We start from the raw sequence: 15,465 nt of genomic DNA on the forward strand, positions 1-15,465 counted from the left end.
ATCAAGCTTTCAGAAGGTCAGGCTCAGGCCTAAAAAGTAGGTCTATGACAGGCCGCATGCCAGGCTTAGGCTTTAAAAAAATATGGCAGGACAGGCTTAGGTCTTGCAAAGCCTAACTCGGCCTAGCCTATTCCCATCCCTAAGTATACTATTTTATAATTAAAAAATCTTGTATATTTAATATTCAAACAAATTCAATTGTTGGTACTGGTTTGTTTTGACCAGTTCATTTTATGTCATTCTTGCAAAAGAGTTTCGTTATTCAATACAATTGGTTGATTAAAAAAAATCTAACATAAACAATTCATGAAACATGTTTGCAAAATTTTATTTAGATTGTATTATTACATCATTCACCAGTGATATAGATTAGGACCTTGTGAACTATCTCTAGTAATATGATAAATAGTCTAAGGTTGTAAGGAACGGTGGTGGTGTGGATCCGGACCTCCTGGACTAAGTCTTGCAATATGATAGGCATTCCCATGCTGTAAAGAATTGTGGCGTGGATCAAGGCCTCTTGGACTCAGTCTTGAAATACGATGAACATTCTCGAGTTGTAAGGAATTGTGGTGGTGTGGATCGGGGCCTCCTGGACTCAGCCTTGCAATACGATGAACGTTATCAGGTCGTAAGGAATTGTGGTGGTGTGGATCGGGGCCTCCTGGACTCAATCTTGCAATATGATGAACATTCTCAGGTAGCAAGAAATTGCGGTGGTGTGGATCGGGGCCTCCTGGACTCAGCCTTGCAATATGATGAACATTCTCGGGTCGTAAGGAATTGTGGTGGTGTGGATCGGGGCCTCCTGGACTCAGTCTTGCAATATGATGAACATTCTCATATTTTAAGGAGCTATGGTGGTGTGGATCAGGGCCTCCTGGACTTAGTCTTGTAGTACGATAAACATTCTCAAATTGCAAGAAGTTGTGGTGATTTGGATAAATACCTTTCAAATCATTTTTTACAACATTGTCTGGAAAGCGGACAATTGCTTTGACATTGCCAATGAACAATGTTGAAAAGGCAACTCCGATCAAGACTATTGTGAATAATGTCTTTTGCAAATCTGCCATCTTCAAGCACTGATTTGAATACAATTATGATATGTGTATTTGTGTCACCCTCTATATATACATATATGGATATGATCAAATTATACTTAATGAGTCATATGAAACCTTGATATCTTGATGTGCAATTAATTGAGATCCTCACTAACAAGGTAATGTTTTGAATTGGTCGAGAAAAAGAAAGAAGATAATTAGATAAATCAAAAAAACAAAGAGCATTACCTTATTACGAGATTCTATTTTTTACTAGAATTAAGAGCATTGCCTTATTGATTTTTATCTAGATTATCTTTCCTTCTTTTTTTTACCAAAATTAAGAGCATTGCCTTGTTGATTAAGATTACGATTAGTTTCCTTGTTAGTAAAAATCAGAAAATCAATATTATCATGTGGACATCATGATATCAAACTCGTATTACATAATTGATCGGTGGATTAAAAGATGTTATAAGAGAAATCATGTCTATAAAATTTAACACATTCGTGAACATATTATGAACATGTGCATTAACAAACAATAAGTTTGAGTAAAAAAAAAAATAGAAAAAAATCAAACAAACTCGGTAATAAAACATTTACATATCTCTATCTTTATATGTTAGACCAGTAAAAATGATTGTATATTTGTATCATTTTACAGTAGAAACGCTTTAAATTAATACTCGGTAAATTAATAAACTCTTTAAAATAATAAATTTGTCCGGTCCCGACTTGGGCCAATGTAAAAAATTGAAAAACTCGATAAAATAATAAGATAATAATTTTTCGGGAGATCCCTTTATAATTTTCGGTCCCAAGAAAATCATAAATTAATAATTCATAGAAACTGAAAAAAATATATTACTAATTTGCTGTACTTCAAAAGTCATTATTGATTTCCAATACATATGAACACACTAGTTACTAATTTACATTGAGTTCCAAGGTTCGCTGCAACGTAATTCTAAGAGGCATAGACTAATTTGCCTTTTTGTTTGGTATGTACAGTATAATTACTTAAAAACTCTTTAAATTAATAATTATTAATTTATCGATAAATTAATAACTCTCTAAATTAATAAATTTCTTCGTTCCTGACATTATTAATTTATAGAGTTTTAACTGTACAAGGTTTTTTTTAAATTACAATATTTATTATTATATTTTTACAAAAATATACCTAACTAAATAAAGAGGACTAAAAGTTTAAACATTTGCATCTTTTAACAACTAAAGGGTAAATTTTTCTTAAAAAAATAAAAAATTAAAGGGTAATTTTTTATCAATGGTGTTTTGATGAAGGGGGAGTATAGAATTTTAATAACTTAACGTAAATTTTTTTTTTTTTTTACTGAATTACATGTTGATTATTTTTCTAAGAAGAAGAAATGTTATTGGCAAAAAAAATGTTAAATATGTTATATATAGCAAAAACATTAAATGTATGCACCATTCTAAGACAATATTATTTCTTAAAAAAAATTGAAAGACAATATTGTGGATTAACGATGATAATAAAACATACTTGTGTTTGTGAGATGTCAACCTGATAGTAATAGTCTGACAATCGATATTAATTTTTCTAGGAAACTAGTTACAAACCCGTGCTTCGCACAGGTTGAATAACGTATCTTGTAAAAAAATTGTTCCAAAGGAAAAATGATCAAATTAAGGAATATTGCACAAACATTAAAAATATTTATCAAAATATTTATGAAAGCTTTATCAAGTCTTGATTCACGAAAAGAGGATATACTTTGTTCATGAAACCAAGAAAACATGATAATAATTAAGATGAAACTAATTGGAACCAATGCAGGGTAAATGGCATAGAGATAAATATGAACTTCATTGAGTTTCTTTCTATTTTTTAAAGAGTTTCACTTATCACCTATAGAAGTTGAGATTTGATTAGATATGATTGTTGCTAATGTTTTTTATATAATTAACCTGAAATTTCTTACAATATTATTAGTGCAATTTATCTGTGCATAAGCTTCCTAACTCAACTTCTCTGGCAGCTTTATGAACATGTAAAACATTTATTTAGAAAAAGAAATTGATTAGTATCAGACGACCAAAGGACTAAAGTTTAAAATAGTAATTTTTTCCACCATGACAATGATAATTTTTTCTCAATCAAAGAAGCATATCGCCATTTCTGTCCCTCAACAACCATCAATTGTAGCACAAACAATAAAGGTATCACTCTCCCCAACTTCCTTCGATTCTGCAATAGACTTCTTTGGATGGAGATGCAAGAAATCTTCATCTATTGATGGTCTACCCCCTCAGACCAATAAGCGGCACAATGGAGTTGCTTCCAATTGAATTAACATCCAAACTGATATTGGGGCGTAAACAAACGCAACACATACATATTTAATTAATGTGTATCAGAATCTAAACATATATTAAAAACCACAACAATCCAAATAAAATAACTAACCCTTTCTTAAACTCAGCAGCCTCTGATATATCCGGATTGATCATAATTCGGGTAGTATTCATTACATTTTGCAGGGATGCATTCTCTACAAAAATTCAACCAATGACAAAACTGATAAGAATATTCATACATTAAAATTTCAAAATGTTTAGAAGAAATATACCAAAAACACACCTTTGAAAATTTTCAATTTTGCGAATTGCATAACCAGCACAAGCACACCTTCATCAACTTTGGCCATGAGTTGTTTCAAGTGATCCACATAATCTCCAAACAGAGCAGTCTCACATTTCCCACTTGTGACAAAAACCAAACAAAAGTTTAAACGATGGTCCCTTCTATAAACAAAATGAAGATAAATCTTGACATGCCTCGTAAAATAAGATATCAACCTGTGATCAGTTAGCTGAAGCAAAATCATCTTGGTGATCTTCCCATCATTAATATACTCCCTTGCCTCTGATATTACAGTCATTAAGCCAATGTCATCTAAACAGCAAAAACTATTAAGAAAAGAAAGAGGTAATCATAATAAAAAAAATGAACAATAACAAAGGGAAGCATAAGGAAAATAAGCAAATTAGGAAGAGATGTAGATAACTCTATGAAAACAACAAACCAATCAAATAATTGTTGTCCACAGTTTGATGGTTAACCTCAACTATATTAGTCAAAGTTAATCCAAACATGGGAAGCAAGGGACCCTCAACAACATTCACTTTGGTCCTCATCTGAAAAAACAACTTATAAGTATGGGTAGTTGTCCTGTAAGAACAACTGCTAGGAGCAAGTGAAAAATATGACATCTTATACACCTGACCTTCAACCAACTTCTTATGGAAAATGTACAACAATTGTTTTCTGACAGTCGCGTGAATCTTAACACCCTTTTTAGATGAACAGACAAAAAGGCGTTAAAACAAAATATTAAACAAAACCAGATAAATAGCAATACAAACCTTCTCATCAGCAAACACCATCTCAATCGAATTGATCTGCCCTGGATGAAGAAAATTTGGCACCTCCCACAAACGAACAACACGAAGCATGAATCTCCAAGACCGATCCCTTCCAGGAACAACATCAGACAGCAAATTAAAGTTGCGATCAGACTCACACAGTTATATGATTGTGCACATTTTTATCCTTTTTCTAAAGTCTTGTAGAATGTCATGACGTTTAGGCTTAAAAATGAACTAAAAATCAAGTTGAAAGAAAAAAGATATTAATATTGGTTGAATTTTTATGGTTGTTCACATTGTTTATCCTTTTTTCTGCCATGAGATTTCAATTCATTAACCATGGCAATATTAGAAACAATGGCAGAAAGTGAAAAAAGAGTAAACAATACAATATTTTTGCAACAACAACACACGAAAGCACGCTAGAGCAGTAGCCGCAAAACAATTATATTGTAGTGAAAGAACAATATGAAATGTATCAATCAAATTCTCTACTGAATCAATCCAAAAAGAATTATATAAGTAATGAAGCTATTCATAAACTGTGTGTAGCAGAATTTGTATCTAGCAAGAATAAATTTGTGGTAGAAGTAAAAAAAAAAATCCTGATATGAATAACATAGCTATGGCTGTGATTGCCACGGTCATTGCAATAGGAGCTAACATTGATAAATTTTGGAATGATATGAATAAAAAATTTGTTCGAGATATTCAAATGATTAAAGAAAAAAGATACTATAAAGGTGATGTCAAAAATAACATGTACTCCTAAGTAGTGTAACTAATTTAGTGTATTTTTTTTTAATGTAGTAGCAATGGTTGATGACAATTCAATCAGGTAGTTGTCTTCATTCCAAATTTATGACCATATAAAATTTATAAATGAGTAAAGATATCTGAAAAATAATCACTTGCATTATCGGTCGTGCTTTGAATTTGAGTACATCCATTGTCAAGTGTTCTGCTTATGTAGCATTTTTAGGTCTAGAAAGCACAAACAATATAAGAGTATTGTTTTATCAAACTTATAAGTCAAGATTTTTAAATAGTGGTTGTGATAACAGTGGAGGTCGCAATCGTTGATGTCATAAAGAATGATGAAGCTGGTGTAGCTTCAAATCGCAGAGACATAAAAACCATGATGTATTGTAATAATAGATTTTCTTACCATAGCCTTGACATACAAAAGCACCAAAAGTAACACACAAAAATTCTTCAATCTCTAAACTCAACGGTGCAACAACCTAACAACCCTCTTCAATCTCATTTTCCTACTGCAACAACCTAATTCAGAATATCAGAAAATTTCTACTGAACATCTATCAAAATTCATGACAACACAAAACATAAAACATGCAAAGATGCAAGTGAAAACATCATCACAACACAAATCCACAATCACAGCACAAAATGCAACCAAAGTTCAAACCGAAACCCAAAAAAATTTCGGAAAGGGAAAAACATCAACATGCAATCGAAGACACATAACAATGATTATACAAATAACAAATAAAGTTAATTTAATCATGATTCTCAATTAATCAAAGGAAGAGGAAGTAACCTTTGATGAAGACGAAACCGAAAATTGGAGGAAGAAAACGGTGGAGATCAGTATGTTCGACGGCGAGATCGACGGCAGAGACGGCGAGGTCGATGACGGTGAGAGCAAGATCGCGGGTGAGAGAACGCGTTTTTTTTTTTTTTTTTTTTTTAAGATTCTATGGAAATTAATATAAAATTTTGAATATATTTATAAATTGGATAAAAAAAAATATGAGGTGGCAAGAAACCAATCCTCATATTATTGAATTACCAAAATGCCCCTATGGAGGGCATAATGGTAAAATCAGCTAGTATTGATTTTAATAAATAGTTAGTAGAAGACAATCACAATTAGATGTATTACTCATACCTCTCAAGGTGATCGAGCCTCTTGTAGTTTTTTTTCATCAAAAGGCATAAATTGGTGACATAGCATTTTAAATAAAAGTCCAATAAAATGTTAATCAATTGATTGAAGAGAGACATCTCATAAACAATATCTCCTTTAATATACACGTTTTTATTTTGTTGGTTACACATATTGAAATAAATATACACCGCATGGTGGAGGGAGAGGGAGGGATATATACTTATTTTCACTTAATATTCACTTACTCTCGGTGCATCTTACAAGTTTGAGCAAGCAAAACATATTTTTAAGCTCCATGTAACAATTAATTCTCTTTCACTGTTGTGGACAATAGTACTTGACAAAATATTTCTAATAGTATTAAGTGATAATTAGTTAGTCTTTTTCCGTGGTATAATAAGTAATTGGTCCTGTAAATTGTAAAAGAGAAAAAGGTAAATGGTCCTTGTAAAATTATCAAATTTTGCTTTTAATTCCTCTAAATTTTTTCATTAAGTTTTGGTCCCCTTAATATTTTTCAGCACAAATTTCGGTTCCTACTGTTAAATGGAGTTAACAGGTGATAATGTATGAGTGCTACAAGTATTTTCTCTAGCCATGATTGGCGTGCTCATTAGCCACTACTCAAATCACCTTCAGCCATGGTGCAACGTGGTTAAGTAGCATAATAAGAATTTTCTAGATTTTCTATCATATCCATCGCTTCAAGCTTTCAACATCACAACCGAATTTCCATATTCTAAAAATCTCTAGTCATGAACACCAACCAAGTTCTACAATCATCATCTTCATAATCAAACTTAAAAGATTTGTTTCACTCTTCTCCCAATGCCTCACCCAACATCAAAACTCAAAACTCTAATTTATTTGTATGAAATATGAACCCCTAAAACCAAAATGATTTTCAAACGGTGATTGTTGCTACTCGGTACAATAAGATTTCCACTTCCACGTGATTGCAATAAAATTAGTTTCTTTTATTATTGAAATAAATTTTCAGTTAAAACATGTTACATTATGAACAAGTGGGGTGTAAATCTTGAGTAGGAGGTGCGGTCCCCACGTCGGTGGTATGACCCTCTATGATTGGTCCTGTACTATTTCTCCAAGCGCACGCACGCGGGGAAGAGTTTGCAAAATACACTCTCATGCCAAATTAAGGTCGCGAGGTAGCAGGTAGCAAGTATACAAAAGAGCATGCATGGTGGATGAGATCCCTTATTTATGGTCATGCTTCATGGTGTTGTGCTCCTTGTTGTTCTTATTAACGCTCATACGAGTTGGTTCGGTTTATTACGAATATGATTTGGTATGTATAGAGTAACTAATTATGACATATGCGCAGTTTCATATTTGGTTTAAATTAGCTCGATGTTAGTAGAAATGACTCAGTGGTTATTTGTTGATCTTTAGCGCCTAAGACAATTGAGCATGTTAGTGATTAGTGCATTCCCGATGTAAGAACAATACGATTTTTGAGACAATGCAAAAAATATAAGTTTGTGTTGCATATTGGTCTGAGATGTTGTGTTTCCTAAGATGGTGCATGAGGTACGATCATGTGGTGAACCATTCTTTAAAGTGAGGTGGTCACTCATACGAGATTGTTTATTATCCCGATACTGGGTATGTTTACTGTTTTTTGTGGGATTTCTTGTTAAATAACCCAAAGAATAAAGGGTCATACCTTCTAGGTCCGTACAATTACACTAGCCCCTAAATCCTCAATCATTGCGATGAACAATGAGTATAAGAGTATTGAAGTGTAAAGTTTTAAAATTTTCCCTTGTGAAAACATTCAATATTTTTTCTGATATGAAATTCGCAAGATGAGATATCATTATGCAAAGTATCCATGCCCCTTATACTTGCAACTATGGGGCGAGGTGGAAGTCTAAAAGGTTATCTGATATGGCTATTTAAGGGTTGTGTTACTTCGTGACCTGAGCCTTCGAATGCGTGTCCATGTCAGACTAGTGTAATATGTGACTATTGTTTTTCAAAAGAGAGATATGGAACATTGGATGTGTGTGTAGGATCACAACGTTTGATCCAAACGAAAGTTTCTGAATTATTTTCAACCGCTGAAGAACGACTCCCTCCAAATTATATAAAACCCTTCAGCGTTTCCTATTTTCACTTATTCCTCTGATTTCGAATTAATTTTTTTCTTTCATTCTTCCAACTCTTCCAATTATGTTGTCTCGACATCTTTTTCCCTTCCATTTTGTTTTGTTTTCGTTGTACGTTTTTGCTTTTCTTCTTAGGACACGTGCTCCTTCTTATGTTTCTTTCGAATGCATGTTCTTATAGTCCTTCTCGTGCTTGATTTCACAGTGTCTAATTTAAAATATGATCCCCTTAGAACAAGGGCCTGAGAAACAATTGAGGATTCCACATGGGTTAGGAGAAGGGTAAGGTGTCATTTAGGTTGAACAATGTCATTCTTGACTCAGGTTTTCACGAGGTGAGCACTTTGGATAAGTGGTGGTAAGGGAACAATTTTAGGTGAAGCCGGGGTTATAATGTTGGGTTGTGTATTGGGTGTGGAAGGAGGATATGGTGAGTCTGATGGTTGAATTTAGAGACATAGACTATAGAGTGAGAAGATGCAGGTAATCCAGTTTGAGTTGGCGAGGGAGAGTATGAAGGCAGACTAAGTGGGAAGGATGAGATAAAGTGTATAGGCGAATGTGGTGGGAAAGCTGTGAATTGTGTGCTGATGAGGTAATATGCGGGCTAGGAGTGGGTGAGATATGTTGAATAGGTGTAGGGAGAGGAAATCTAGATGTAAACAAATTTGGTGAATTATGTGCAATATTATTTAAATTAACTTAATTAATGACTAAACTAGAAGATGTGGACATGATTTTTTTGTAAGGAAAACACAACTCATTAAAAATGACATATTTGGAAATGTAAACACAATCACTAGAACTATGGCACGTGTAGCCTTTGTGAGACGTGGAATAGCCAAGAAAAACACATTCCTAATATCTATAACATAGTTCATTGACATTATATGGACGAATAAAGGGAGACATGCACAACCAAAGGTTAAAAGACTCTTGTAATCTGTTCTTTGTGTAGCAAAACAAAATAGGGCGATTTGTAACCAAGGAGATGGGTGGGAAAATGATTAATGAGGTAAGAAGTAGTGACAAATGTATGCTGCCAATATTTTAGGGGCATATTAGCCTGAGCAAGAAGGGCAAGATCAGTTTCAACAACATGTATATGCTTTCTCTCTACTATCTCATTTTGGCGATGAGTGTGAGGGCAAGCTGGTCGATGAATAATGCCCATGTCAGAAAAATATTTGGAAAAGGGGAAAAACTCACCTCTCCATCAACCTGTACAACTTTGATTTTACAATTAAATTGAAGTTTAACCAATGTCTTAAACCAAACAAAATGCGGCATAATATCATACTTGAGTTTTAGAGAATAGTAAAATCTTTCACATTTTTAAAGAGTAATTTCTTAGAGAATGATAAATTTATGCCTATGATTAATATATTTTTATTTTAATATTATAACTACATTGATTAAATTTGAAGAATTCATATAAACCCTCAAAAACTTTCTCCAATACATTTTTTGAGTTCTCCCAAATTGAAGAGGATCTTGCATTCCGAAGAAATATGAACCTCCAAAATATATTTCCCTCTCAACGTCATCTATTTCTTCTACTTGCTCCTTCCTTCTTTTTTTCCAAACCCCTCGTCTTCTAATTTCCCCTCCAAACACAAAACGAATTAAATTTTAAGTTGGTTTGAATATAATTTAAAGTGCAACATGCTAAAAATTGTGTAGTAAAATTTAGAGCTAGTGTTATTTTACAAGAAAAAACATTTATTTAATTACTCTTTACACACTTCCCCCACACTTTCATACTTAGCAAGTACCTTCCACAGGTCAATTTCTCCATTTTCTTTGCAGCTGCTCAATTGTTACAAGATGATGAAGAGCTTCACACAAAAAGAAGAAACATTAGGCCAATAAACTTGTTTATTTATTTAATAAAATATTTTACACACAAACAAGTCCAAAGTGGCTTACACAATTATATTTAACGGTTATGCATTCGATTAGGACCTGTTGGGACCAGTCTTTTTGCAGTATAACCACGTTGCAAGGTGCTACGGTATCTTCTATCTAGAACTTCCGAAGTTTCTCTGAAAACATGATCAACAATATTATTATTAGGTTGTAAGGAATAACGTTGTATTGAATTTGAACCTGTTGTTGGACTCAAACTAGCTTTTTGGTGAAAACTATGAGAAAGAGATGGACTTGGATTATTCTGCATGTCCTTGCTACATCCATGTTTCATGCATGTTAGTTTTTGAGGTGAATGTTCATTTGCTTGAGGTGTTGTGAAGGAAACATAGCGAGCTGCAGTTGTTTTTGCATTGTTAGTGATCAATAGTAAAAAAACAAGACCTTTTAAAATTGTCAGAGGAAAAATTCTCTGCAAATTTGCCATTTATGAGAAAATAATTAGAATACAATACTAATATATAGCCCTAATTTAGTATTCGCCTATTATTTTGGAGGATGTATGAAAATCATATCTCCAATTTTTTATTATTTTTTTCAATTGTGGTGGATAATGACTACTTTAATATTATTAATATACAAGGACGAAAATGACATATGTAACATTTGTTTGGTTGGGAATGATGACAAACAATTTTATGACTTTATGTTTTACAATAAATATGCAAATAAATATGCAAACGTGTGTGCATGAAAATGGAGAAAATGACAAGTTTTACAATCAATCAGCAGTTGACCTCCATTTGAATTTCCTTGAGTAAAAATAATGTACACCGTTTTTTATATAGACCGCTTGAAAATTGATACGAAATTCTGGATTTAAACCTAAATAAGTATGAACAACTTAATAATTTTCTGGATTTAAACCTAAATAAGTATGAACAACTTAATAATTTCGAGATTATCGATCGAGATATTAGGTCTTACTAACAACAGTATACACCTTTTAATTTTGACCATTTTGACGATCATTTTGGACTTTACTTATACTTTGGTTGCATATGAGAGGAACAAGTAGGTGTGGATTGGACAGAGATGAAAAGATGCGGTGTTGACACATGCATTATGAAAAATGGAGCAATAATCTATGAATGAATACATGTTGTTACATTCCAAAAATCTATAAATTATTACCTCTAGTCCTGTTTATATCTAAGAAACAATTAGTTTATCTTTTGACGCTAATAAATATTGTACACTTTTTATTGTAATTTTTTTTTTATATATCCCTATTTTATTATGAGTTTTAGTTCACCAAGAAATATACTTTCTCTATGCCCGTGGATTTGATTTTTTTTTTTTGACGTTTCCGTGGATTTGATTTATGTTGAGTGCTAAGAGTGTCTATCTATTAACTATTTATTAAAATTGATGCCATGTGAATTTCCAATTTTACCCCTAGGATGGGCAATTTGGTAATTTCATAATTCATTAACCTTGGAGAGTGCCACCTCATAATTCTATATTTATTTTATATTATTTTCTTTTTTATTTTATATTTATTTTATAAGAATAAAAATAATCTTAAATTCAGTTGCTTCTACATTGTCGTTGTGGAAGATTAAGGTATCGTTTGACCCGACTTTTTTTCCAACTTCTCTACATTTTTAAGGAGAAGTTAGGCCAAATACAATATCAATTAAGTACTTACTAAAAAAGGTACTTTTTTTAATGTATAAAATTGAGTGGAATGAGCTTTGGCCAAAAGTTGTTGAATGCTACTTCAAAAAACTACTTCTCGACAATTTATTTCACAATCATCTCTCTTCAATTCACGTTGGGAACCTTTTCTTTTATTTTTTGTTATTATATTTCAAATATGTTTTTTCTTCCATTTAATTTTTTTTAACCGTTCTATTTAATTTTTTTTAAGCAGGTTTCATTTAATTTTATTACCTTTTTTTCAAAGGAGTTTTATTATCTTTTTATCACTTATATATTTAATTTCAATATCGTTTAATCATCACAACCTCACAAATATTTTTATTCACGCTGTCATTTAATGATACCAAATATTTTTATTTTCTTTCTTCAACCTCGCTAATATATACACACACATTAGTGTTTAGAGTAATACTTTATGTGTGTCTATTTTTTGTTACGCTAATGCGTATAATTTTTTTCCCGTTGCATAATGCATATGATTATTTTTATAAAATTTTGATTTTAATTAAAAGTAAAATTGTAGATGTCTTTTCTTCAAAAAGGGTATAGATGCCTAAAAAAATTATACTTATATATATATATATATATATATATATATATATTGTACTTTTATATTGTAACAAACTATGCATATCTTTTTCTTATTAAAAAAACTTAACATATATGTTTTCATGACACCAACAATGTAACAAATATAATATCATATAATATAAATTCTTATATTTTTGAAAGACACCAAAAATATGATATTCTTATAACGAAATTTGTTATAGAGTATAATTGAAATAGAAAAAACCAACTATTTTAATATTATTTATGTTATTATTTCAGGCTCCTTAAATTGTTTCTCCTATTCAAATATTTAACAAGTCATTTATATGATCATACAAATTTGTATTCATGTTACACAAAATAAACGTTATTGAGTAAATATAGTATTTGTAAAAAACAATATCTTTTATTTTTTAATATTTTTAGCCTGCAGAAAATATTTTATACATTTTTTAATTTATTTTGTTAATTCATAATAAATTCAAAGTTTTTTTCTCGTGAGCTTAGCTCAGTTGATAGGAACAATGCATAAATATATGCCAAGTCCGGGGTTCGAACCCCGGACACCATAAAAAAAAAATCAAAGTTTGTACAATATTTTGCCAAACAACATTTAACTTAAAAATAGCTTTAAAACTAAAAAAACAAAGAAACCAAACAACTTTAGCTTCTTTCTTAAAGACCTTTATTTTAACTTTGTTTTGAAGTAACTTTTAGACCGTAAAAAATCTTGGCCAAACGGTATCTAAGTTCAACTTGGAACACTGTTTCACTTTCTTCTTCATAAGAGGTCATTTTCTTCCTTTTTTTCATGGTTCTGAGACCATGCATGACTTGAGTTGACTGATTTTTATGGCTTGAGGGGTTCATTTTTCGACACTGTTTTAGTTTTTTTCTTCATCATAGGTAGTTTTCTTCCTTTTTTTCACGATTCTGCATTTTAATGGTTTTAGTTTTTTGTTTTTTTTTTTCAATTGTTAGTGGATTATGTACCATAAATTGTTATGTTGCATGGCGGTAGAAAAATATTCCTTTGTTATGTGAAGTATAGTGTCATGATGATTGAATTTTAGCCATGGTAAGGTTTTGACACAATTGTTATTTTAGTTTCTGGTACTATAGTTGAAAAAAATTGATGCATGTGGGTTATTTTTGTTTTTGTAAGTAATCCTAAAGCTGTAACAATTTTCATATTTGGTTTATTCTTTCCTATATCATTGAGTCGTACGAAAGTTGATTGGTGTAAATTTGTTTTGGTCATATCATTGAGGTCTAGAAAATTAATGATACATAAATTTGTGCATTTAAGATCAGGTTGATTTGATGATACAAAAATTGATCACATAGAAATATGTTAGCTTCTTTCGATATCAGAATGAACAAAGGGAATAAAATTAAATGATGTATTATTGTATTTCCGTATAGGACTTTCAATGTCAATGGATTATGACTACATTAAGGATCTCAAAAATGATTTGGACATTTGGAAAATAGGATTTGGAGTGCTAGATTCTTGGATTGTGACTGGTAGTAATGAGAATCAACATATGAAGCTCATTATTTGTGATGCAAATGTTAGATGAGTTAGTTAAGATTTGTTGTAATTTCCTTTATGATTTATCAATGTTACTTATTAGTGTACATTTTGATTTATTTATATTTTTTGGTTTCTTTCTTGGATTTAGGGTGATCGAGTTCATGTAATAACTCGATATAGAGAATTGGAGCATTGGAAGACTTTGATCGAGGAAAACAAGACTTATACTTTGTATAATTGTCATGAGTTTGATAATGACATTGCATTTAATCTTTTTAAGGTTGTTTTTGGTTCTGGTAAAAAGGTGCTGAAATATGACAAGTTAACTAACGTTCTTACTCATGAATTTCGCTTTAAGTCATTTAAGGAAATTCAAGATGGAAAATTCAAAACTGACGTTTTATATGATATAATTATGTGCTTTATTTTATTTCTGTGATTTCTCCGATTATAATGTTCTTATAGATGTTTTTTTTTAAGAAATCATCGGGCTTCTTCATGAGATTGTCAAGACAACCAATTGAGACTGGAAAGAAACGATGTACGAACATTGTGTTGAAAGATAAAATGTATTATCTTCTAATTTGTCAGCATCAGATGACAGTATTTTTTTAAAGTTTGATAATGACCTGAAAGATGTATTTCCTTATCCAGCGGGAATATGGTTGATGTAACACTATTGGAAAAATACTTCGTAGCTTTATCATTTACCATCTATTTACTTTGAGTTCTTTGCTTCCATTTTGTAGCCAATGACAACCCAAATATATGTAACAATTGGTCAGGTTCGAGGTTGCTCATCAACCTACTTCATCCAGTTGTTGAGAAGTTTAAGACTTAGTAAGTTTGCATTATGATTTCACAATACAATGTTAGAGTAACTTATTATTTCACAATCTGATTTGATTATTTTTTGACCATGTTTCTTGAATTGTTGTCGTGACCTTAACACTTCTCAAGCTCAGAGTCAAAACTTCAGTCAGAACTTAAGTCAGAGTTCGACTTCTTCTCAACGTACTTCGTACGACGATTTTTTCAATCTGTCTCAAGTTAGGCCAATTGCTGAATTTATAAACTTAGTCAAGGTCTGTTTTTTTATGCACAAACATGCTTTGAGTTTTTTTACGCACAAATTAAAAATACATATTGCATCATTCTTTATTTCATGTGCATAATTTGTGTTAGGATACATACTACATCACTATTTGGAAAAAAACTAAATTCAATCCTAACCAGTTTGGATGGTATTATGAGAGTTGCACCAAATATTCGAAG

The 15,465-nt window shown here is 31.5% G+C and overlaps 2 protein-coding genes across 5 annotated transcripts; both read right to left on the bottom strand.

Moving 5' to 3' along the window:
• Positions 1-303: 303 nt before the first annotated feature.
• On the bottom strand, positions 304-1,096 carry LOC146909212 (uncharacterized). The gene has a single exon (XM_085731182.1). The coding sequence runs from the start codon at positions 1,074-1,076 to the stop codon at positions 411-413; it is 666 nt and encodes a 221-aa protein (XP_085587308.1). The 5' UTR covers positions 1,077-1,096; the 3' UTR covers positions 304-410.
• Positions 1,097-3,040: 1,944 nt separating this feature from the next.
• LOC146909213 (replication protein A 70 kDa DNA-binding subunit C-like) lies at positions 3,041-6,341 on the bottom strand. 4 transcript variants are annotated; one of them, XM_085731181.1, is made up of 9 exons: positions 6,025-6,341; positions 5,632-5,747; positions 4,461-4,569; positions 4,322-4,388; positions 4,121-4,232; positions 3,894-3,960; positions 3,676-3,797; positions 3,502-3,586; positions 3,041-3,396 (listed from the first exon to the last, which is right to left on the bottom strand). In XM_085731181.1, exons 3-9 carry the CDS (start codon positions 4,466-4,468, stop codon positions 3,336-3,338), a joined length of 522 nt encoding a protein of 173 aa, XP_085587307.1. In that variant the 5' UTR covers positions 4,469-4,569; positions 5,632-5,747; positions 6,025-6,341; the 3' UTR covers positions 3,041-3,335. The 4 variants fall into 4 exon arrangements, with proteins under 4 accessions (XP_085587307.1, XP_085587305.1, XP_085587303.1 ...); XM_085731179.1 differs by lacking the exon at positions 5,632-5,747; XM_085731177.1 differs by having other exon boundaries at positions 4,121-4,388.
• Positions 6,342-15,465: the final 9,124 nt, after the last annotated feature.

The sequence above is a fragment of the Medicago sativa genome, chromosome 7, assembly GCF_051527215.1.
Source record: "Medicago sativa cultivar Bolivia chromosome 7, Bolivia_mono, whole genome shotgun sequence".
NCBI lineage: Eukaryota > Viridiplantae > Streptophyta > Magnoliopsida > Fabales > Fabaceae > Medicago > Medicago sativa.